The sequence below is a fragment of the Dendrobates tinctorius genome, unplaced genomic scaffold (genome assembly GCF_039654945.1).
Source record: "Dendrobates tinctorius isolate UK_male_01 unplaced genomic scaffold, ASM3965494v1 ptg000039l, whole genome shotgun sequence".
NCBI classification, from domain to species: domain Eukaryota; kingdom Metazoa; phylum Chordata; class Amphibia; order Anura; family Dendrobatidae; genus Dendrobates; species Dendrobates tinctorius.
In genome coordinates, this window is record NW_027361707.1 from 23544927 (window position 1) to 23560628 (window position 15702).

Here is a 15702-nt window from a genome sequence, read left to right on the forward strand (position 1 = left end):
GGATTCCTATAAAGGAGCAGGTCTCAAAATGCGGTGGATCCGCACAAAGAATTGACATGCTGTGGATATAAATCTGCAGAAAATCCGCAGTATGTGCACAGCGTTTTTGGTTGTAGATAGACTTTACTGGTGCTGTACAACGCAGCAGAATCTTCAACGTGTGCACAGACCCTTACAACCGTCAGCATTAGAGAAGAACGAATCCTTTTGAAATTTGAAATTGCTGACTTTGCAATACTGGAAAACTTTTTTTTTTTTTTTGGAAAATACATATGTGATATTCTTATTTGTTTGGAGGTGGATAGTTTTTATTTTGGGATCCTCCAAAATCGAAACGCAAAGTGTTCCAATTCCGGTGGAACAGCGAATTTCAGGAAATTTGACTCAAATTCGATCCTCTGCAGATCGCTAGCTAGCATGATGGGGGTTGTAGTTTTGCAACAGTTACAGGCTGAAAACCTGATCTTCTTTATGACATCGGTGCTGACATTGAGCTGTGGAACGAGTTCACACGAAATGACTGAGGACGACGATCCTATCTTTTATATATGAATCTTTCCATTTGATCAGCCCTACACAAGCACCAACCCTTTAACGAGCGGCTAATGAGTCCGCACTGAGACTTGTATTTATAACGAGGAGTGAAATAAATACTTAACGGGATCTGACTTATTACAGTATTCAGATGTCCTTAATTACAATCCCTGTTAAAACACTAGAAAATGTGCCAGCTATTGAAGAATGAATGAGGTGCAGTATTCTTTCGGTTACATTGCAGCAGGGTTAGTGTCATCCATTGTGTCAGCATTATGACTAAGTAGCAGTGATCCTGCAGACAAGGAGTGAGTGGTGATGTGCTTGTCTTGCCTTTGTCAGCTCTGCTGTCCTGCGCATGAGTCAGGCTTTGTAGGCAGAGAGAGGAGAAGGTGTGCCACTCACTCACAACTGCTTGCCTGCTTTCTTGCAAAGACCATTTAAGAAACAACTGCTTTTTTATTATTATTATTATTATTATTATTATTATTATTATTATTATTATTTCCAGGGTGATCTATGGAATGATTGCACTCACTTGGATTTCAGGAGCAGCAGCAGGAAGCAGCCACTTGCTTGCACTGAAATGGGACCTGGGCTTCTTGGCATCTTCAGGACCTTGGACAGCAGCAGCAGAAGCAGCACCATCATAAAGAACAGAACCTGGGGGAGTCAGATCATCCTGTCCTAACCCCACAGAGGAAGCATGTAGAGAAGCCAGCCTACTAATTCATCCTGCTAATTCAATGAGTGCTGTTAAAAAAAAATCAGGCTAATGGATAGATGCTAAGAAATGCTCTTGGCAGAGATTCTGCTGGCTGGTTTACTCCTAGTGGTCTTCATCGTCTCCCTGCTGGCTAACCTCCTGGTGCTGGTATGCTTCTTGTACAGTGCAGAGATAAGGAAGCAGGTCTCTGGGATATTTCTGGTCAACCTCTCACTCTGCAACCTCCTTCTGACTACCCTCAACATGCCCTCCACTTTCCTGGCTATCTTACATCATCAACAGCCATTCAGTGACTGCATCTGTAAAGCACTGGGATTTTTGGAAACTTTTTTGACTTCTAACACCATGCTCAGCATGGCAGCTCTCAGCATAGACAAATGGATCGCTGTGGTTTTCCCCTTAAGTTACACCAGCAAGATGAGGTATAAGGATGCAGTGATCATGATGGGGTACACCTGGCTGCACTCACTCACCTTCCCCCTGGTCTCTCTCTTCCTATCCTGGTTAGACTACAGTAGCATGTACGCCTCCTGTACCTTGCATGTCCAAGACGCCCCCGAGACAAGGCGCTTTATGGCGTTCACCATCGTGTTCCATGCCGCCAGTTTCATGCTCTCACTGGTTATATTATGTTTCACTTATTTAAAGGTGCTGAAAGTGGCACGGTTCCACTGCAGGAGGATAGACATTATTACCATGCAAACCCTTGTACTGCTTGTAGACATCCACCCCAGGTAACTCCATTTTTCTCATACCTTTACAGATATTGTATATATGATGCATGCCGGTTATATAGCTTACCTTAAGTTGTCTATAAAGTTGGCCAACAGCAAGAATGGAACAAGGAACGTGCAAAAAACCCTACAGGAATGGACATCCTCCCACACCCATAGGATCCCAGTACCCGAAATATATCCATTTATCTGCTATATGGCTGTGAATGATGCCTCTCCAGGTGCTATCTGTCAAAGGTTCCTATGATTAAAATATATATATATATAAATTAAATTTAACTTGTTGTTAAACTTGTTGGCAACTTAAAGGTTAAAAAACTATAGACGTCAATTTTTCTACTATTATGGCTGTGCACGATGCCATCTGTCACCCAAAGGTTGCCATGATAAAAACAAAAATTATATATATTAAATATACCCTTTTTTACTATAAGAATGCCCCCTGCTAGGAGCCCGGTGTCCCCTAAAGGTGAAAAGACTATGTACATGAAATATGGCAGTGAATGATGCCTCTGCCAGGTGCCATGTGTCACCCAGGGGTTCCCATGATAATATACAGTGTATATAGATATATATATATATTCTAAACTATAATGGCTGTGCACGATGCCTCAATGCCTCTGCCATTGCCATCTGTCATCTACAAAAACTATATATATGAAATACGGTATATCTTTTTTTTTTTTTTTTTCCTCTATGGCTGTGATTTATGCCTCTGCCAGGTGACATATGTCACCCAAACGGTCCCATGATAATATATATATATATATACATATATATACTGTATATTTATATTAAATATACACTTTTGTATTAGAAGGAGTCACCCAAAGGTTCCCATGTAAAAAAAATATATATACATTAAACATACTATTTTAAACGAAGGATGCCTCCACCCTGTGTCATCATCTACCCATAGGCGCCCATGTTTTAATTTTTTTTAAAAATAAAATTAGCATCCATTTTTATGTACAGTATGGCACCTGACTGTATTAAATTGTTATAAGAGAAACTGTGTAACTCAACACTAATGAATACAGACACATCTGTAATGCTGGATTATTCTCTATACAGAGAAGAAAATCACCATACAGTCCACACAAATCGATACATTAGAACAGTCTGTATACTTCTGGTAATGATGGGGCTCTGTATAGTTTCCTGTATATGCTGCTGGTAATGATGGGGCTCTGTATAGTTTCCTGTATATGCTGCTGGTAATGATGGGGCTCTGTATAGTTTTCTGTATACACTGCTGGTAATGATAGTTTTCAGTATACACTGCTGGTAATGATGGGGCTCTGTATGGTTTCCTGTATATGCTGCTGGTAATGATGGGGCTCTGTATAGTTTTCTGTATACACTGCTGGTAATGATGGGGCTCTGTATAGTTTTCTGTATACACTGCTGGTAATGATAGTTTTCAGTATACACTGCTGGTAATGATGGGGCTCTGTATGGTTTCCTGTATACACTGCTGGTAATGATTGGGCTCTGTATGGTTTTCTGTATACACTGCATGTAATGATGGGGCTCTGTATAGTTTTATGTATACACTGCTGGTAATGATGGGGCTCTGTATAGTTTTCTGTATACACTGCTGATATTGATGGGGCTCTGTATAGTTTTCTGTATACACTGCTGGTAATGATGGGGCTTAGTATAGTTTTCTGTATACACTGCTGGTAATGATGGAGCTCTGTATAGTTTCCTGTATACTGTTTGCTGCTGGTAATGATTAGGCTCTGTATGGTTTCCTGTATACACTCCTGGTAATGATGGGGCTCTGTATAGTTTTCTGTATACACTGCATGTAATGATGGGGCTCTGTATAGTTTTATGTATACACTGCTGATAATGATGGGGCTCTGTATAGTTTTCTGTATACACTGCTGGTAATGATGGGGCTTTGTATAGTTTTCTGTATACACTGCTGGTAATGATGGAGCTCTGTATAGTTTCCTGTATATGCTGCTGGCAATGATGGGGCTCTGTATGGTTTCCTGTATATGCTGCTGGTAATGATGGGGCTCTGTATGGTTTCCTGTATGTGCTGCTGGTAATGATGGGGCTCTGTATAGTTTTTTGAATACACTGCTGGTAATGATGGGGCTCTGTATGGTTTTCTGTATACACTGCAGGTAATGATGGGGCTCCGTATAGTTTTCTGCATACACTGCTGTTATGATGGGGCTCTGTATAGTTTTCTGTATACACTGCTGGTAATGATGGGGCTCTGTATAGTTTTCTGTATAAACTGCAGGTAATAATGGGGCTCTGTATAGTTTTCTGTATACACTGCTGGTAATGATGGGGCTCTGTATAGTTTTCTGTATACACTGCTGGTAATGATGGAGCTCTGTATAGTTTTATGTATACACTGCTGGTAATGATGGAGCTCTGTATAGTTTTCTGTATACACTGCATGTAATGATGGGGCTCTGTATAGTTTTCTGTATACACTGCTGGTAATGATGCAGCTCTGTATAGTTTTCTGTATACTCTGCTGGTAATGATGGAGCTCTGTATAGTTTTCTGTATACACTGCTGGTAATGATGGGGCTCTGTATAGTTTTCTGTATACACTGCTGGTAATGATGGGGCTCTGTATGGTTTCCTGTATACACTGCTGGTAATGATTGGGCTCTGTATGGTTTTCTGTATACACTGCATGTAATGATGGGGCTCTGTATAGTTTTATGTATACACTGCTGGTAATGATGGGGCTCTGTATAGTTTTCTGTATACACTGCTGATAATGATGGGGCTCTGTATAGTTTTCTGTATACACTGCTGGTAATGATGGGGCTTAGTATAGTTTTCTGTATACACTGCTGGTAATGATGGAGCTCTGTATAGTTTCCTGTATACTGTTTGCTGCTGGTAATGATTGGGCTCTGTATGGTTTCCTGTATACACTCCTGGTAATGATGGGGCTCTGTATAGTTTTTTGTATACACTGCATGTAAAGATGGGGCTCTGTATAGTTTTATGTATACACTGCTGATAATGATGGGGCTCTGTATAGTTTTCTGTATACACTGCTGGTAATGATGGGGCTTTGTATAGTTTTCTGTATACACTGCTGGTAATGATGGAGCTCTGTATAGTTTCCTGTATATGCTGCTGGCAATGATGGGGCTCTGTATGGTTTCCTGTATATGCTGCTGGTAATGATGGGGCTCTGTATGGTTTCCTGTATGTGCTGCTGGTAATGATGGGGCTCTGTATAGTTTTTTGTATACACTGCTGGTAATGATGGGGCTCTGTATGGTTTTCTGTATACACTGCAGGTAATGATGGGGCTCCGTATAGTTTTCTGCATACACTGCTGTTATGATGGGGCTCTGTATAGTTTTCTGTATACACTGCTGGTAATGATGGGGCTCTGTATAGTTTTCTGTATAAACTGCAGGTAATAATGGGGCTCTGTATAGTTTTCTGTATACACTGCTGGTAATGATGGGGCTCTGTATAGTTTTCTGTATACACTGCTGGTAATGATGGAGCTCTGTATAGTTTTATGTATACACTGCTGGTAATGATGGAGCTCTGTATAGTTTTCTGTATACACTGCTGGTAATGATGGGGCTCTGTATAGTTTTCTGTATACACTGCTGGTAATGATGGAGCTCTGTATAGTTTTCTGTATACTCTGCTGGTAATGATGGAGCTCTGTATAGTTTTCTGTATACACTGCTGGTAATGATGGGGCTCCGTATGGTTTTCTGTATACACTGCAGGTAATGATGGGGCTCCGTATAGTTTTCTGCATACACTGCTGTTATGATGGGGCTCTGTATAGTTTTCTGTATACACTGCTGGTAATGATGGGGCTCTGTATAGTTTTCTGTATAAACTGCAGGTAATAATGGGGCTCTGTATAGTTTTCTGTATACACTGCTGGTAATGATGGGGCTCTGTATAGTTTTCTGTATACACTGCTGGTAATGATGGAGCTCTGTATAGTTTTATGTATACACTGCTGGTAATGATGGAGCTCTGTATAGTTTTCTGTATACTCTGCTGGTAATGATGGAGCTCTGTATAGTTTTCTGTATACACTGCTGGTAATGATGGGGCTCTGTATGGTTTCCTGTATACACTGCTGGTAATGATTGGGCTCTGTATGGTTTCCTGTATACACTCCTGGTAATGATTGGGCTCTGTATAGTTTTCTGTATACACTGCATGTAATGATGTGGCTCTGTATAGTTTTCTGTATACACTGCTGGTAATGATGGGGCTCTGTATAGTTTTCTGTATACACTGCTGGTAATGATGGGGCTCTGTATAGTTTTCTGTATACACTGCTGATAATGATGGGGCTCTGTATAGTTTTCTGTATACACTGCTGGTAATGATGGGGCTTTGTATAGTTTTCTGTATACACTGCTGGTAATGATGGAGCTCTGTATAGTTTCCTGTATATGCTGCTGGCAATGATGGGGCTCTGTATGGTTTCCTGTATATGCTGCTGGTAATGATGGGGCTCTGTATGGTTTCCTGTATGTGCTGCTGGTAATGATGGGGCTCTGTATAGTTTTCTGTATACACTGCTGGTAATGATGGGGCTCTGTATGGTTTTCTGTATACACTGCAGGTAATGATGGGGCTCCGTATAGTTTTCTGCATACACTGCTGTTATGATGGGGCTCTGTATAGTTTTCTGTATACACTGCTGGTAATGATGGGGCTCTGTATAGTTTTCTGTATAAACTGCAGGTAATAATGGGGCTCTGTATAGTTTTCTGTATACACTGCTGGTAATGATGGGGCTCTGTATAGTTTTCTGTATACACTGCTGGTAATGATGGAGCTCTGTATAGTTTTATGTATACACTGCTGGTAATGATGGAGCTCTGTATAGTTTTCTGTATACACTGCTGGTAATGATGGGGCTCTGTATAGTTTTCTGTATACACTGCTGGTAATGATGGAGCTCTGTATAGTTTTCTGTATACTCTGCTGGTAATGATGGAGCTCTGTATAGTTTTCTGTATACACTGCTGGTAATGATGGGGCTCTGTATAGTTTTCTGTATACACTGCTGGTAATGATGGGGCTCTGTATAGTTTTCTGTATACTCTGCTGGTAATGATGGAGCTCTGTATAGTTTTCTGTATACACTGCTGGTAATGATGGGGCTCTGTATAGTTTTCTGTATACACTGCTGGTAATGATGGAGCTCTGTATAGTTTTCTGTATACACTGCTGGTAATGATGGGGCTCTGTATAGTTTTCTGTATACACTGCTGGAAATGATGGAGCTCTGTATAGTTTTCTGTATACACTGCTGGTAATGATGGGGCTCTGTATAGTTTTCTGTATAAACTGCAGGTAATGATGGGGCTCTGTATAGTTTTCTGTATACACTGCTGGTAATGATGGGGCTCTGTATAGTTTTCTGTATACACTGCTGGTAATGATGGAGCTCTGTATAGTTTTCTGTATACACTGCTGGTAATGATGGAGCTCTGTATAGTTTTCTGTATACACTGCTGGTAATGATGGGGCTCTGTATAGCTTTCTGTATACACTGCTGGTAATGATGGGGCTCTGTATAATTTTCTGTATAGTCTCCACAAATAGATAGAGGTAGCAGAGCTGAAATACTTTCCAAGAACTCTTTGGGGCTGCCCGTCTTAGTTTTGCTCTCAGCTGTGAGTTTACTTTGAGCCCAATGTAAAATACAGAGAAAATGAAGACACCTTGGCAATATCAGCTCTGCTACCTCTGTGTGTGTGAATGAGGCTGAACTTTTTAGTTACCAGATGTAATTGAGGATCAGTATTAAGAATAAATATGACACAGTTATAATTAAGATACATGGAAATCCATTCATTCTATGAAAAGCAAGAGAAAAAACATCATATTTATTTATTATGATTTATTATATTATATTGAAAGTGTTGCATTATGTTCAATATTAATATATTACAATTTCTATTTGTTATGGTCCTATTTTAGTATATTTATGTTATATTTCTGTATTAGGACATAAATATTGTTAAAGCGTTTCCTTTATTATTTCTGTTCAAACTGCTACATGTATAAAAGTGTAAACCCTACATCCACCTCCTCAGCAGAGTAGCAGAGCTGAATTTGTCCTTGAACTGCTTCCTTTATGAAGTGAGTTAAGGTAATGTCAAAGCTTCGCTGCAGTCCTGTGTGAAACCATAATATTGTACTGAGGTCACATAGTGCCATACAGCACAGTGTGATTCTGATGAATGATAGGGCAGTCTTATTAAGTCAATTACTTTATACAACTATTCATTTTAATCCCCTATCTTTCAATATTATCTATCTATCTATTTGTCTCCTAGCTATCTATCTGTCTCCTAGCTATCTGTTTCCTATCTATCTGTCTGTTAAGTTGTATGGTCTCTGTGGATGATTGGCTGAATAGCCTCCAGTCCACAGCCATGGCCCCGGTTGGAACCCGAGATTCGGCATCAGTGCCCCAACCCTCGCCTCGCTTGGGAAAGCCGCCCAGGTACAGTGACGATCCCAAACTTTGCAGGGGATTTTTGAACTAATGCCACCTCCACTTTAAACTACTACCTCAGCAATATCCCACCGATCGGGCTTAAGTGGCGTTTGTTGTTTCTCACCTAGAGGCGGATGCTTTGGCATGGATAAATCTGTTGTTGAATGAGATGATCCTGTGGTGTCATAGTTATCTCTATTTTTGGAGACCTTTAATAGAGTATTCGACAAGCCGGGTCATTTGGCTTCTACCACTGAGTCTCTCTTTAATCTCCATCAAGGCTCGCTCACTGTAGGTCAATATGTCATGCGCTTTCGCATGTTGGCTTCTGAGCTGGGCTGGAATAACGAGGCACTAGTATTTCAGCCTTTTGGCGGGGACTGTTGGGACGCATTAAGGACAAGCTTGCAGGATGAGATACTCTAGTTTCTCTGGAGGATTTAATTTCTCTCGCTACTCGCATCGACCTGCGGTTCCAGGAGCATTCTCGTGAAGCCATTCGTGAGAGGAGATCTGGTCGCCCATCTTTTGATTTAAGGCCATTTTGTCCACGTTCCGTGGAGTCATCGCCCTCCACTGCTACAGAACTGATGCAAGTGCATCGGCGAAAAGTGGCGGAGCAATGATGCAAGGAAAGACGTGCACAGGGTCTCTGTTTCTATTGCGGGGGTGCTTCATATTTGCTTCGTTCCTGTCCTGAGCGTCTGGGAAACTCCATCTAGGACAGGTAAGGGAGGCCTCCCTACGTGTAAATGATTCCTCTCTACCCCTAATTTTGTCAGTTCAACTTTCTTTAGGTTCCAAACACTACTCTATGGAGGGTTATGTGTATTTGGGCACTGCAGGTAACTTCATTAAGCAAGAAGAAGTCAAGAAGTACCGTTTTCCTGTCAGGACCTTGGAGAACCCTCTATTAATTTCTTCGGTGGACAGCAGACCTTTACCAGAGACTTTCATGAAGGTTACCGAAGAGGTGGAGTTACAAGTGGGCCTCCTGCATCAGGAAAGGATAGCCTTTTATGTTCTCTCTAACTTGTCCCACACTCTTCTTCTTGGACTCCCGTGGTTAAGGGCACATGAGCTGACTCTTGACTGGCGCTCGGGGGGACGTACTTTCTTGGGGCCTGTCCTGCCAGAAGTGTCTACTGCTGGTTCGACCACTTCGCCTCTCACGTCCTCTTTCCGCTTCCACGGGGTTACCAGCCGCATACTGGTCCTTCACAGACGTCTTCAGCAAAAAGGAGGCAGAAAGTCTTCCTCCACATCGACCGTATGTCTGCCAGATTGAGCTCATTCCTGGCGCCACCCCTCCTAGGGGCATAACATATCTGCTGTCCCCAACTGAGACCCAGGCGATGTCGGACTATGTCCAGGAGAATTTGGCCAGGGCTTTATTCAGAAATCCTCTTCGCCCGCCGGGGCCCGATTCTTTTTCGTCAAAAAGAAATATGGCTCTCTTCGTCCCTGTATTAACTACAGAGGCCTGAATGACGTCACAGTGAAGAACAAGTATCCACTACCGCTGATCCCAGAGCTTTTTGATCATTTGAGAGAAGCACACATCTTCACTAAACTTGATCTTCGTGGAGCCTATAATTTGATTCGTATTCGCTCCGGGGAAGAGTGGAAGACGGCGTTCAATACTCGTGATGGGCACAACAAGTATTTGGTCATGCCCTTTGGACTCTGTAATGCTTCCGCAGTCTTCCAGGAGTTTGTCACTGATATTTTTCATGACCTTTTGTACTCCTGTGATGTGGAATATTTGGATGAAAACCTCGTATTACCTCTGGACCTATCGTCCCATAGACGGAATATTCGATAAGTGTTGCTACGTTTGAGAGAGAACCGTCTCTATGCCAAATTTGAAAAATGTATTTTCGAACAGACGTCTTTACCATTTTTGGGATACATCATCTCCAACGCGGGGTTAAGGATGATTCCCTTGAAAGTGTCCGCCATCCTCAACTTGTCGCTACCTCTCGGAGTTAGGGCCATTCAACGATTCCTCTGTTTTGCAAACTATTACCAGCAGTTCATAGCTCATTTCTTCTCTCTGACCACACCAATCTCAGCACTAATATTCAAAGGAGCCAACCCCAACGTTTGGTCTACAGAGGCTAAGGATGCCTTTCTGTCCTTGAAACAGGCGTTTGCAACCGCCCCTGTGCTCCATCTCACTGAAGCGAGCAGGCCATTCGTCCTCGAGGTGGACGCTTCCTCTACTGGAGCTGGGCCAGTGCTGTCTCAGAAGTCTCCGTCTGGTCACCTAGTCACCTGCGCTTTTTTCTCCAAGGCGTTCACTACAGCTGAGCGCAATTACTCCATCGGTGACAAAGAACTGTTGGCCTTTAAGTTAGCTCTATAGGAGTGGCGGTATCTGCTCGAGGGGGCGGTTCATCCCTTTGTAATTTTTTCCGACAGAGGCTCAATCCCCGAAAAGCTAGGTGGTCCATGTTTTTCTCTCACTTCGACTTTGAGCTTCACTTTCGGCCAGGCAACAAGAACATCAAGGCGGATGCTCTGCCCAGCCGGCTGACACTGAAGAGGACCCATCTAAAATCATTGATCCTTCCTGGATTATCTCTTTGGTTCCTCTAAGTCCTGCTGCCCTACCCCCAGGAAAGAAGCTTGTCGCCGAAGGAGACAAAACGAGGGTGTTACTCTGCGGTCATTCCTCTAAGTTTTCTGGTCCGGTTGGAGTGAAGAAGACTCTCTCCTTCTTATCTCTCGCCATTATTGGTGGCCCTCCATCAAGATGTGAAAGACTTCATCTCTTCCTGTCCTTCCTGTGCTAAAAACAAGATTCCAAGGCAATTGCCTGTTGGGTCCCCTGCAGCCTTTTCTGATACCATCTACTCCATAGCAACATATAGCGATGGACTTCATCACAGACCTTCCTCGCTCCTCGGGGTGTATGGTCATTCTAGTGGTTGTGGACCAGTTTTCCAAGATGGCTCACTTTGTCCCTCTGCCTGGTTTACCCTCGGCACACGAGTTGGCCAGAACTTTTATTAGTCATATTTTCAAAATCCATGGGTTCCCGCAACACATCCTGTCTGACAGAGGAATATAATTTACTTTCCAGTTCTGGAGAGCCCTCTGTAAGCTTATAGATGCAATGTTGGACTTCTCCTCTGCCTATCAACCACAGACCAATGGCCAGGTGGAACGTATCAACCAGATCCTGACGTCTTACCTTCGACATTTTTCCAATGCCCACCAGGACAATTGGGTCAATCTTCCTTAGGGAGAGTTTGTGTACAACAATCACCCCAGCGAGGCATCCACCAAGTCTCCTTTTTTTGCTGTTTCTGGACTACATCCTAATATGCCTTTACCAGTTCATCCAGTCTCTAGTATGCCTGCAGCCGACTCTCTGTCCATAGAGTTCTCGAAGATTTGGGAAGAGACCAAAAGAGCCCTGGTTAATGCGGGAGATAGGATGAAGAGATATGCTGACAAACGGCGCCTGGACTCTCCTCCTTATCGTCCCGGTGATAAAGTCTGGCTCGCTACCAAGTATGTCAGACTCAAGATACCTTTGTACAAGCTGGGTCCCCGATACATTGGTCCTTTCGAGATTCTGGCTCGAATTAATGACACGGCCTACAAATTGAGGTTGCCTGCCTTACTTCGGATTCATAATTCCTTCCATACCTCCCTCTTCAAGTCGGCGGTGTTCAACCATTTCCACTCCTCGTCCAGTAGCACTTCTCGCCCTTTTTGCATTGGGGATGTTTTTGAGGTGAAGGTTATACTTGCCATGAAGAAAGTAAGAGGGAGAACATATTTCTTAATTAACTCGAAGGGTTTTGGTCCTGAGGAGGGGTCGTGGGAACCCCAGGAGAGCATCTCTGCACCCCGTATCCTTGGGAGGTTTCTTTCCAGCCTTAAGAAGGGGGGAGTAGAGAGGGGGGTACTGTTCCATCCACCCGGCCCCACGATACTTATCTGGGCTCCTGCAGTACCGTTGGATGGGGTCTGTGCCGTGCCTCACTGGTATCTTCGGGATTCCGTTATCCGCGCATGTACAGAGGGTCCCGGTGGCTCATTCCTTCTGCTCGGCATTCTGGAGGAGGATCGTGACTTGGAAGCTCTGCCCTGTCATGGCGGCCTCCACCGGGTATATCAGACTGCCTTCTGTCCAGGGTAAGCACCTGAGTATCACCTGTGTGTCCTGGTGGTACCATTTGGTATCGCCTCTGACATTCCTGCACTCTGGTCTCCTCTGCCCTGTACACTTCCCAGCGTGTGCTGTGCCCTGACCTCAGCCCTGTACGCTTCACAGCATGATCTCTGCCCTGTCCTCGGCTTTGTACGCTTCCCAGTGTGCGCTCTGCCCTGTCCCCAGCCCATTGCATCTACCAGTGTGCGCTCTGTCCTGCCCTGATCTCGGAACATCTTCAGCCTATGCTCTGCCCAGTCCTGGTCCTGTTGCCAGAGATCCTAGTTCTGTTCCTGCCCCGTGTCCTCGGCTTTCCTGGTCTTGCTCTACCGCTCTTGCTACCAGTCCCTTACGCGCTCCCAGTCCTATCTATCTATCTCTCTATCATCTATCTCCTATCTATCTATCTATCTATCTATCTATCTATCTATCTATCTATCTATCTACTATCTGTCCATCTATCTCCTATCTATTATCTTTTTATCTATCTGTCTATTATCTATCTATCTATCTATCTATCTATTTATCTTTCTATCTATCTATCTATCATCGATCTGTCTATTATCTATTATATTAGACATTTAATTGTATTACTAAATGACTGGGTAACTTTGTACATGTCCATGTTCTTCTGTAATACTGTCACAATGGTGACTTATTATTTTCTCCTAATATGTGACACGTAGTGTATGTCCCCCTGTATTTTGGCTGATGTTCCTGTGTAATCATACAGCGCCTCTACCTTGCAGCGTGAAGCAGAGATGTCTAAGTGAGCAAAAAAGAAGAAGGCAACGGGCTACAAAGAAAATCAGCATTTTTATAGGCTCTTTTGTGGTGTGCTTTGCGCCCTACGTTTTCACAAGGTCAGTATGACTTTTCATGTCTGCAATAAATGAGTAGATAGCATGTAACTAAAAGGAGCATTGAATGCATGCAGTCTTAGAAATGATGGGTTGGCCTCTTCTGAAAATGTCAGTTTTTCCTTTATAGCAGTTGTTTCTACATGTTGTAGGGAATCATGGCCAAGGTGCCTAGAAGAATGACCAACAAGTCTAAATTTATTCCAACACTTTTATATACTGAAGATGGAAAGACAGAAAAAAAACAATAGCTTTACAAAATTCTTCTTCCAAATTTTCTCTTGTAGATTTCCAGCTTCCCAACTTTCCTTCCCCAACCCCCCTACGAAAATTTTCAAAACAAAGAATAATTTGTGAAGTGCGGGAAGTGTGCAGCTGGCTACAGAGGCACAGTGACTGCCGAAATGAGCGGTGAACATGTGCGAGGTTTAGGCTAGTTTCACACTTGCGTTAGGAGGCACAGCGCACGACCGCCGTGCAGCTCCGCCCCCTGCTGCACCCCCTCCGGTCAGCTCCTCCTATCGGCGCACGATGCTGCATGCGACCTGCATACCCTATCGTTAGCATTGGGTATGCAGGCCGTGCGCTGGAAAGATTTTGACAGCACATTCGCCCTTTTGACGGTACGCTGAGCACACAAAAATGCAACATGGTGTGTTTGGCACACGTCAGCGCACCGTCAAAAGGGCACATGCGCCGTCAAAATCATACCAGCACATGGCCTGCGTACCCAATGCTAACGATAGAGTACACAGGTTGCATGCTGCGTCATGTGCCCATAGGAGGAGCCGACCGGAGGGGGCATGGCAGGGGGCGGAGCTGCACGGTGGCCATGCGCTGCACCTCCTAACGCAAGTGTGAAACTAGCCTTACGTGAACTGGCAATAGCATGGCAAGGGCATGATAACATGGAAAGAGAGCCGACTTCTTACCATAAAAGTACTTTTGCCGAATGGAAAAGCTGGACATTTGAAGCTGGACCTGTATTTTGTAGTATTAGTGCCCGAAAGTCAACGCCAGTTGTGGTGCTGCTTGTGGCCTCCCCTTTCTTATTGCCAGATGCCATAATAAGGTGGTATATATATTTTTTTTACATTACAGCATCCATTACCACTGTCACCTTTTTTCCCATACATTGTCATTGTTTTCAACCACAATTCCCCCTTTCCCAAAGACCACTGAATAAGAAGTGCTACGTATTTCTTTTGCATATTTTAACACAATTAATCCCAAAAAGGACTGAACAAGAAATGCCCAAAAAGTCTCAAAAACGCAGTACAGTAGCTTGTGAGAGGCACACTTATTTAGATTTGTTTTCCCCAGCAGAAATGCACTAATAATGCATGTAATTGACACATGAAGTTTTGTCAATGCCAAATACTAGGAAGAATCAAAAGCAAAGCAGCTTTATATAAAACATGACACACTAACAAGACACAAAAAACTCAGTTTCAAAACGAGATAAAAACACGTGAAAAAAAAAATAATTAACCTAATTGACTTAATAGATGCAGAAGTGCTACAGAAAATCAGCAACATCAAAAACTCACTAAAAGCTCATCGTGGGAATGGAGCCTAAAAGTGTGGCACAAATTCAATTTGCATCAAATCAATTTGCTCTTCTCTAGCAATATATAACACTAGCTGAAGAGCGCGGCGTTGCCTGGGCATAGTAACCAACTGTGGTTAGTTATAACAAATTATAATGATTATATTGCACATAAAAACATTTCACATCATATATTCAACACTACAGATTTGCAACACAAATTAACTAAACGATTACCCAAGTATTGATAGTATTTTATTTTCAACTCATTCAAGAGCCTTTTGATAAACAACATTTTTGGTTTTTCCTTTCGGTGCAAAGATGAACAGATTTTTGGCAGTTCCAACTCTTGAACTGATCACTTAAAGTTGACCCTGAGAAAGGCATGGAGATTGCAAATCGATCCCTACTACTTTCAAGGACTGTCCCTGAGCATTGCTAATAGACATTGCAAATAGCAGTTGAACTTGAAACTGGAGGCATTTAAAATCAAAAAGCAAAACAGATGGAATGAGTGGAATTCTTGGAATGAAAATGTCCTCTCCTTTGGCAAATCCTGTTTCTGAGCTGTGTATCTAACTCTATACTGTGTGATAATGTCTGCTGAGCTGTGTACCTAGTCCTCTCCTGTGTGATA

The 15702-nt window shown here is 43.0% G+C and overlaps 1 protein-coding gene across 1 annotated transcript in view; it reads left to right on the top strand.

The window, feature by feature from the left end:
• Window positions 1-407: 407 nt before the first annotated feature.
• Window positions 408-15702, top strand: part of GPR78 (G protein-coupled receptor 78) — a 90174-nt gene continuing 74879 nt past the window's right edge. Inside the window, exons 1-2 of the mRNA XM_073574559.1 lie at window positions 408-1995; window positions 13406-13519. Coding sequence (XP_073430660.1) covers window positions 1328-1995; window positions 13406-13519 — 782 coding nt within the window. The 5' untranslated portion in view covers window positions 408-1327. The remainder of the gene's footprint in view (window positions 1996-13405; window positions 13520-15702) is intronic.